At 37.6% G+C, this 9,366-nt stretch overlaps 2 protein-coding genes across 2 annotated transcripts; one reads left to right on the top strand and one right to left on the bottom strand.

Moving 5' to 3' along the window:
- The first annotated feature begins 1,305 nt into the window (after positions 1 to 1,305).
- Positions 1,306 to 5,476, top strand: LOC128185020 (ribulose-phosphate 3-epimerase-like). Its single transcript, XM_052854692.1, has 5 exons — positions 1,306 to 1,577; positions 1,881 to 1,992; positions 2,483 to 2,613; positions 2,849 to 2,935; positions 4,473 to 5,476. Exons 1-5 carry the CDS (start codon positions 1,332 to 1,334, stop codon positions 4,587 to 4,589), a joined length of 693 nt encoding a protein of 230 aa, XP_052710652.1. The 5' UTR covers positions 1,306 to 1,331; the 3' UTR covers positions 4,590 to 5,476.
- Positions 5,477 to 7,002: 1,526 nt separating this feature from the next.
- On the bottom strand, positions 7,003 to 9,141 carry LOC128177388 (mucin-5AC-like). Its single transcript, XM_052844083.1, has one exon. It carries the CDS (start codon positions 9,139 to 9,141, stop codon positions 7,003 to 7,005), a length of 2,139 nt encoding a protein of 712 aa, XP_052700043.1.
- Positions 9,142 to 9,366: the final 225 nt, after the last annotated feature.

The following is a 9,366-nucleotide window of genomic DNA, read 5'->3' on the forward strand; positions in this document are numbered from 1 at the left end:
TTAAAACATAATCATATAATTAAATGTACAGCTATATATGATCTTACAAATAAACGATCAAAGATTAAGCCGTTGTTTGACCAGTTGTAGTTTATACTACGCATTGGGACGAAACTGCTTGTGACAAAACATGTACACGGGGCGAAGCTAGCCGTGACCTCAAATTGAATCCCAATCCCGATCAACATTATACGGAGCCAATCGCAACTTCTCGGGCCTTTTCCGCAGGTTTTTCCGAGTCTGCCGAAAAGGGCCGAGAAGTTGCGCGTGCCTTCTGGTTGCATCACATCGTAGCTGGTTGCATCATAGCCACCGGGCATGCGCAAACTAAATTTTCCCCAGTGCATCCGCTTTAACCTCGCTTATATATTTTTTGCGTGGACCTCAGGGTCCACGCAAAAAGCCTGGCAGTCAGTATCAATGTGCATATATACATGTAACACTGTGCTGGATAATTATGCCAATGGCAAATTTGCACCTGTTATAGATGCTGTTTTGTAAAAGTCCATATAGATATATACATGCACCATATAATATACCATTGTCTAGAGAGTATATACATGTATAACCATTTTTTTATAGGTGTGGTTCACCTGTCAGGTGAGATATTTACCTTCAAAAACCAATATACAATAGAAAAGTAATAAACCTCATAGGGGGTATAATTTTTCTACAGGAAATATTGTAAATCCTATACAAGTTTCTAAAAATCCTATAGGAACTATATTTCCAGTTAGAGAAAAGTATTTCCTGCAGGAACTTGATTCAGACAGATAATTTTCCTATAGGAAATTAAGATTTTCTATCAAATTTTGAAATCCTAGGAGTGTCGTTCAAATCTTAACGGAATTTAAATTCCTACAGGCAGTTCTTTTTTCCGGTAGGAAATGCCAAATATCCTATAAGAAAAATTGTTGTTTTTTTCAATTGAAAAAAAATATTTTTCTGTAGGAGTTTATTCTTTAAAGGTAAATATTTCACCTCAATGTATCTCAACAGGTGAGATACATTAATAACAAAAGTGGTTATAGACTCTTTATGCAATGATTTATCATATGGGCCATATGATATATATATTTAAATTCTTTCGTACATGCAGTTTCAGCGGGTGAAAAAATCCGGCAGTGTTCTGTATGCATTGCATTTAAATAACCACCAACGAAAGACATTTATTCTGTTAATTTTAAAGTTTCGGTAAACCTATAATGCAACATTCACTAAAATCAAAATTATTCCTTTTTTAAAATGATATGCCGAACTATGTAATAAATGCAGTGGAAAAATCAATGCATTTACGCTCGGGTTCGAAAAACAAATAATTGAAATTAAAGATGGCAGCCCCCTGTGGTGGAAAAAAGTGCCGAATTGGTCCTTCTATATTGAATTCAGATTTGTCTGAATTAGCTTCAGAATGTCAACGAATGATGGACAGTGGAGCAGACTACCTGCATCTGGATGTCATGGACGGACAGTTCGTGCCAAATCTCACGTTCGGTCACCCTGTCGTTAAATGTCTTCGACCCAAGTTACCCGGGGTGTTTTTTGATATGCACATGATGGTCCAAAAGCCAGAACAGGTTTAATTAAATGTTTTAAATCATATATCTCATATTTAAGCTAAATTACTATGAGTCTAAATGTTACTGTCTTTTTACCTAGAAGCATTGTGTCGAAACATCTGTATGTTACAATAAAATTACATGGTCAAAAATGATTTCAAATCTCCAGACTAGGAATGCAAACAGTTCATTTTCTAATATTCGATTTATAGAGATTTTTTAAATTAAACTCTTTAATCTTTATGATTTTTCTCTTTTTTTTTTGTTTTAGAAATTTTACAGCATAAACATATATTTTAAATGATATTTCATTTATATCAGTGGATTCAAAACATGGCTGATGCAGGGGCAAATCAATACACATTCCATTATGAAGCCACAGATGACCCTACCACATGTATAAGAAAAATCAGGGAGGCAGGAATGAAGGCATGTTAGAATTTATGCTGTTCAAATGAATATAATTGAAACATTTAATGTGTATACAATTCTAACAAAGTAAACAATTAACAAATTCAATAGATCCATCATATGAAATTGATGGTTATGTTTACCTTTTAATTTGGATATAAACTTGTTTAAACTACACTTTACATTACAAGTAAGCAAACATCCTACTTGTTTGTGATAAAATGAAAATTCAGGAAGGAAGTTTCCTAGTCACAGGAAAGCATGAGTTATTATCACAATGACAGCTAGAAATGAAGACTATGATTTTTTTCCCATACAAACTTTATTATTAGAACACAATAAAACTCAAAGTAAACCGAGGGCATTTCACACCCACTACTACAAAGTATCGCATCTAATCTACACAGTTAACTTTTTCAATGGAAACTACCGGTATGAAGCCATATGTCAGGATATGTCTTCTCAGGGTATATGTCTTCTGAAATTTTAGGGATACTTTTTCGTATAGGTAGGGGTTGGGATAAAACCAAAAACAGCGGTCGATGTGCTTGTTCCTCTGGTGGACCTGGTAGATATGGTGCTGATCATGACGGTAGAACCGGGCTTTGGAGGTCAAAAGTTCATGGCAGACATGATGCCAAAGGTAAATAAAGCAACAATGACTATAAGCATGTTGCATGGAAACTAAAATTTATAGGGCCAAAGAAAAAATAATTTTTACTTGTTTTAAAAATTTGCAGCTCTTTATGTTCCATTTATTAAAATTTGATGCTTACATTTTTATGAGAAAATATTGGTGAAAGGGAAATAACTTCTATAAACTATTGTACTAAGTTTGTATTAAGAACATTTAAAAATTTCCTTTTTAATTTGAACAGATATCATTTTTAAGAGAGAAGTACACAGATCTTGATATTGAAGTTGATGGGGGAGTTAGTCCATCAACCATTCAACATTGTGCTGATGTAAGTGTAATGATAAAAATATTCAAAGTTGTTCAATCCAGGCATGTAGCATCGTTTTTGAAAGTGGGGGGGCCAGACCCATCCAAAAAATCTTGACAAGCAAAAAAAAAAAAAAAAGGGAAACTTAAAGTTTCCAAAAATCTTCAAAATCCTAATCTCCGGGGGGGGGGGCTCAACTATACTTCCAAAAAATTCTTCCCTACCAAAATTTTTTTCCCTCCAAATCATGAAATTCCTAATCCGGGGGGGGGGGGGGGGGGGGGGGGGGGGGGGGTACTTCAATTTTACTACTCATTTCCTTATTTTCATATCAATATTTTACTAACTTCCAAAAGAGTGGGGGGGGGCCAACTCCATTATAATTCCCCCTGGCCCCCCCTGATGCTACGTGCCTGCAATCCTCAGCATACAGTATGGAAAAAGAAATTTTGTAAGATTTTCAAGGGTTTTTGTACACATTAAATATACAATTGTTTCAGTGGGTGGCACTGTAGTTCCCAGGTCATCTATCCAAATTTTTTCAGACTGGGAGCTACAGACCTGCAGCTAGCTGAAGAGCTGACATTATTAGAGCTGTTTTAACAATGGCTTGGAGTTTGGGCAACACGTGACAAAGGACTATATATGATTTGAGCTGAAATGGCCCCCATAAATGAACATCGTCATTTTAAGAATAATTCTTTGTTTTCTGTGTACAGATATACATATAAAGTTTTTTCATAATCTTCATTTTGATTTAAGTGCCCACAATTTAGAACTTTGACATCATAAATTTGACCTTTTCCCGCCATTTTTGCATTTTTAGCTTAAAATGGCTCATTTTCAAGCCGTTTTTCTAAGAAAACATTGAGCGATTGCTTGAACAAACAAAATATTTTCACCAAAGATGTATCAATCCAGTACTAATAAGTGATGAAAAGTTTGTTCTTGTTGAAAGCGTCGCTCTATATTTCCCATTTGAAAAAAGATACTAAATGAATGATTTTGATTGAGTTTTAAAAATAGGGTCACTTCTGATGTCATATATTGCCCGTAAGTGCAAATAAATCAAAATATTAAGTGAAAAATATATTTTATATCAACTCCTAGAAAATAACACAACAGTTTAATATAATGTACCTGAAACACTTTAAAAAATGGGAATTATGGGGGCCAAATTTGACTCATATCATATATAGTTCTTTGAATACATTAAACACTAAGACACCCATTGACTTCATCCAGGGCTGTATATTTCAGTTGAAACAGTGTCAATTTCACACAACAGGGCAGATCTTTGGGGGGAAAAACTCTCTGATTTTGACAGTCTATGAATATTAATGAGCTTCTCTTAGCTAATTAGAAAAAAGAAGGTCAATATTTGACAGCCTGTTTTGATGATCAATATAGATAGGTACATCCCACCTAAAGTCTCAGCTTTTGTTAAAATGGCTAAAAGATGCATTATTAGCATCCATTCCATCTGAAAACAATAGTGCACTTATTAATTCCCAAATACAGAAAATTCAATCAAAAGATGTGAATTATTGTATTTCAGGCTGGTGCTACCATGATTGTGTCAGGCAGTGCTGTGGTTAACAGTGAGAATCCCAAAGAGACAATAACCTATATGAGGGACATTGTCAATCAGGCCATTCAAAAGACCCCTGCGTAGGAAGTCAACCCCATATCAGTGCCGTCAGTATATGTCATGTATACTCTTCCTAAGGAACAAAAGATTTGCTGTCAGTGAGTGGAGAGAACCGATAAAAGTAGATCTGGACTGTCTTCTTCCCAAGCTAGACCCATACATAGGAGCTAGTGTTGCATTCCTTGACCTTGACTTGCTACTCTGGAAGTGCTCATTATTCAAGGTCAAGTGACCTCTTGCATAATTAATATCTCTAATTATTTATATTGAATTGTTCATTGATTGAAATATTTTATATATGTGCTAGTTCTCATTGCTAGGGCATTAATTGCAACTCTTGAATGATAATAAGGTATTGAAATACTGAGTATTTTAATGCAAAGATTAATTTTTCTTAACTGTTATGTGTTTTGAGATTAAATGCTTTAGTTACACAATTTGTTAGACACTTGAATGAAAAAGAAGTCTACTCTTCATACTTTATTCATGTAAATTCATGTAAATTGAACAAGACATATTTATGTAATAGTGTAAAGTTATTAATACAGACATGGATAATTCTATGTAATTGATTCATTTTATACATGTACTGTACAGTATGCAGTGTAAGTATTATTCATTAACTCTATACATGTATGTTTACAACTGGAAGGATTGTTGAAAAAAAAACATGAAAGGTTTGAAATTTATAATCATTTTTTTTCATTGTCATCAGAATGATCAGAAGAAACTTAATGAATACATGTTACAAATCCATGTGTCATGTGACTTTTTAATTTGTTCCATAGATTTATGGTAGGTCAAGATTTGAATGTTGCTTATGTCATCACTGCATATCATCACTATCAAACATGAAAAGATAATATTGAAATAATTAAATATGATTGTATCTGAATCCTATTTTACATGTACATGTAAAACGAAATGTGAATTATTTATAGCCCATGATCTTAGTTTTGATTGTTGATTACTATCTGGACAAAACTTTGGTCCAACTTGATTGCATTCAGGTTTGTCTTATATCAGTTTTACTTTGTTATAAAATACAATAAACTTTTCCATATGTATTTTTGATTTAGATATTTCTGTTGTCTCTTTTTTCTCTAGAGATAAGAATTGGCGTCTTGCCAAAAAACAAACCAATGATATAAAATCGCACATGCGCATTTTAAGACTAAACTCAGGAGAGCATGGCACAGTATGGCATAGAGCAGACTAACCAGCAGGGACCCTGATTTCTCCACGAACTGCACATTTTATACATACATATACTAGTAATAGGTAGCATATCCATTCCTTTCACACGAATGAAATTTCATTTCTCTCTTTGTTTAAAGCTGCTTGGTCCGATTTTTTTTAGTAATTACAGTATCAACATTTTTTTCATACAAATCATTTATCTTAGAAAGTTATGGACTTTCTTCTATTTACACCAGCAGAATCAGTCTCTTTTCAAAGTTGGAAATATTCAAAGTAGATAAAAATAATTTCTCTTTGGGCAAACGAAAAAACAAACCAAAATGCATCACGGGAATGTTTAGAAAAGGAAACCGCTTGGTTTCGTCCCCCGAATGATTGGGGTTATTCAACCCGCATGCTATGCAATGATTGTAAAGAAAGCAGACTTTGGAAATATTAGCGAACAAAACGTACACATGTTTATTTGTAATTTGTCTGATCATTTCGACCTTTATTTAAAGCGATGTAAAATTCGTAATACAACCATACCCGTCTCGTCGTCAGGGGTGAAATTTAACATGAGGCGAAATAACGCGGTACCTTTTAATGTCGTTTGTTTTGTTGGCAAGTTTTGTACGTATTTTTCGTCATTGAAATTTGGCATAATTGACGGGTAAAACTACTGCAATGTCTATTATTATACATATACTAAGCATAGCCATCGTTTAAAAGCATGCATAAAATTTGATATAAAATCGGACCAAGCAGCTTTAAACCCAGTTGCTCTGACACAAATGAATATTGGATTAAAAATAAACGGGTCTGTTAAGCTGCTGCCTGATTGGTATCGTGTAAAAGGATAGAAGAGTGAGGGTGCATGAAATGATAAACCCCCCAACAACGAAAAACGTTAAATTGAAAAAATCTCATTAAGAAACCTACGTGTATTTGCATGCTATAGTCAGGCATAAATGCCATTTGTGTGTGTGTGTGTGTGTCCCTCTCTCTCTCTCTCTCTCTCTCTCTCTCTCTCTCTCTCTCTCTCTATTGTGCATGACATTTTTCTAACTTTTTTATTGAAATGCCATTGAAAAAAAAATTAAAAAAGCATTCAACCTGTATAGATTTTATTTTCTCATCATAAATACATAAGGATACAATAACACAATTCGTTATTCTAGATAATGTGCGGTGATTTTGTGGCATATAATTCGTCACGATTAAATAATTGTTTTACAAGTTAACACACTTAATATCTTTATATGACGCCGCCTGGGGTGGTTGTTGGCAAATTCTGTTGGTTTGGCCCCGGTTGATTCTGAAGAACACCAGGTAAATTTGCTGCATTTAATGCCTCTGGTGTAGTGGCTGCTGACTGGAGGTTCTGAAGCAAGTTACTCACTGCTCCCGGAGTCGTCAATGGTAAGGGAGTTGTTACGACGGACTGAAGATTCTGGGCTAAACCAGCGACTGATCCAGGGTTATTCGCCGCTTGTTGGAGATTTTGGACCAATCCAGATACTGACCCTGGGGTAGTCAATGGAACTGCCGTAGTTACTGAAGATTGCAGATTTGGTGCTGAACCAGCCAACGATCCTAGATTACCGGTATTTGCCGCTTGTTGAAGAGTCGAGACCAAACCAGATACCGAACTCGGTGTTGTTGCAGCTTGCTGAAGATTCTGAACTAAGTCAGCCACTGCGGAAGGCGTCGTTACTGGTAAGGCAGACTGGGCTAAACCAGCCACTGATCCTGGGTTATTCGCCGCCCCCCGGATAGTCTGGACTAAGCCAGATACTGACCTCGGTGTCGTCGCTGCCTGCCTAAGAGTCGAGACCAAGTCGCCTACTGCTGCAGGGGTAGTCAGTGGTACCGGTGTCGTTACGACAGACTGAAGGTTCCCGGCTAATCCTGCCACTGAGCCCGGGCTAGTTGCTGCCTGCTGGATAGTCGAAACCAAACCTGATACCGAACTCGGTGTTGTTGCAGCTTGCTGAAGATTCTGGACCACGTCAGCCACTGCGGCAGGCGTCGTTACTGGTAAGGCAGACTGTAGATCCTGAGCTAATCCAGTCGCTGATCCTGGGTTAGTTGCTGCCTGCTGGACAGTCTGGATCAAGCTTCCTACTGGTACTGGTGTAGTAAGTGGTACTGGAGTAGTCGCAACAGACTGGACATTTCCGGCTGAACTAGTCACTGACTCTGGGGTAGTTGCCCTCCCTTCTAGAATCTTGGCTAAGCGGGATACAGGGTCTGGGGTAGTTGCACTCGGTTCTAGAATCTGGGCTAAGCGGGATACTGGGTCTGGGGTTGTTGTCCCTTGTTGAAGATCCTGGACTACTTCCGGTTGGAATGTTGTTGTCTGCTGAGGATTCTGGGTTTGTACGCTTTCGGTTGTTGTTGTTGTTGGGGTTGATGCAGTGGTTACAGGTTCGGTAGTGGTGGATGGTTGGTTCACGGCAGGAGAACCAGGACCCTGTGTTCGGGATTCTGCGTTTGCCTGTGAAGTCCTGTCCCGTATAATTGTGTCACGACTGCTTGACTTAGATTCCGTCGCCGGTGCTGGTGTTCCGTTTGACTGTGAATCACCGCCTTGCCTTACCGTACTGCTGCTGCTAAAACTCGATTCTTTCTTCGTTTTCTTGGACGGAGTTTTCAAACTAAGGAGGGCTATTTCAAGGGCCGATAGCGTTTCAGTGATTGGTTGAGTAGACGATACCTCTTCAATCGTCTCTGTAGTGTCCGTTGACCCATTTGCACTGATTTGGTTCAAAACTTTACGTTCACTTTTTGTCAGTTCTTGGACAGTTTCCTTTGATGGGGTTTTTAACTTTAGAAGGTCCAATTCAATACCAGAAGTCGACTCGCTCACTGGCTCAATGGATGTAACGTTTTTGACGGTTTCGATGTTTTGGTTACTAGATCCTGTAGATGCAGACGATGCAGACTGATTGGGTCTTCTCTCAACATTTGACTCAGACGATCTGCGTTCCGTGTTTTCGTCATTATTACGATCATTGTTCCCTACAACTGGAACATTGTCCAAAGTGCCCCCTGTTGCCCCGGAAAGTGAATCTGTAACTTGTTTGGTCGGAAGAGAACCCAGTAGACCATTTCCGGTGAGGGAATCCGTGACTTGCTTGGTCGGCAAAGAGTCGAGAACACCACCCCCGGTGAGGGAATCTGTTAGTTGTTTTGTTGGAAGAGAGCCCAGAAGACCACCGCCTGATTGACCACCTCCGGTCAAGGAATCCGTGAGTTGTTTAGTTGGAAGAGAACTTAGTAAGCCACCACCGCCTGATTGACCTCCTCCTCCTCCCAGAATAGAACCTAGCCCCAGCTGGGCATTTACCTGTCCATGTAACACCAAACAGGTGAGCGCGATGTGGAAGATCATGTCGTAATGTAAACCAGTTCGTTACAACACAGGGATAATAACTGCAATTATATAGGGACAGAGTTATAACAGCTTGCATAGAATGTCGTAATATTGCGATGCTGGTTTGATGTTATTGATAGTTGACAGTTTTTCATCAAAGTTTTGTCTGTCATCAATTCGTCAAACCAATTTTAATTTCAAATTGGTTTACTGCGTTGTTTTATGTTTTTCATGCACTTTAAT

The sequence above is a fragment of the Crassostrea angulata genome, chromosome 1 (genome assembly GCF_025612915.1).
Source record: "Crassostrea angulata isolate pt1a10 chromosome 1, ASM2561291v2, whole genome shotgun sequence".
NCBI lineage: Eukaryota > Metazoa > Mollusca > Bivalvia > Ostreida > Ostreidae > Magallana > Magallana angulata.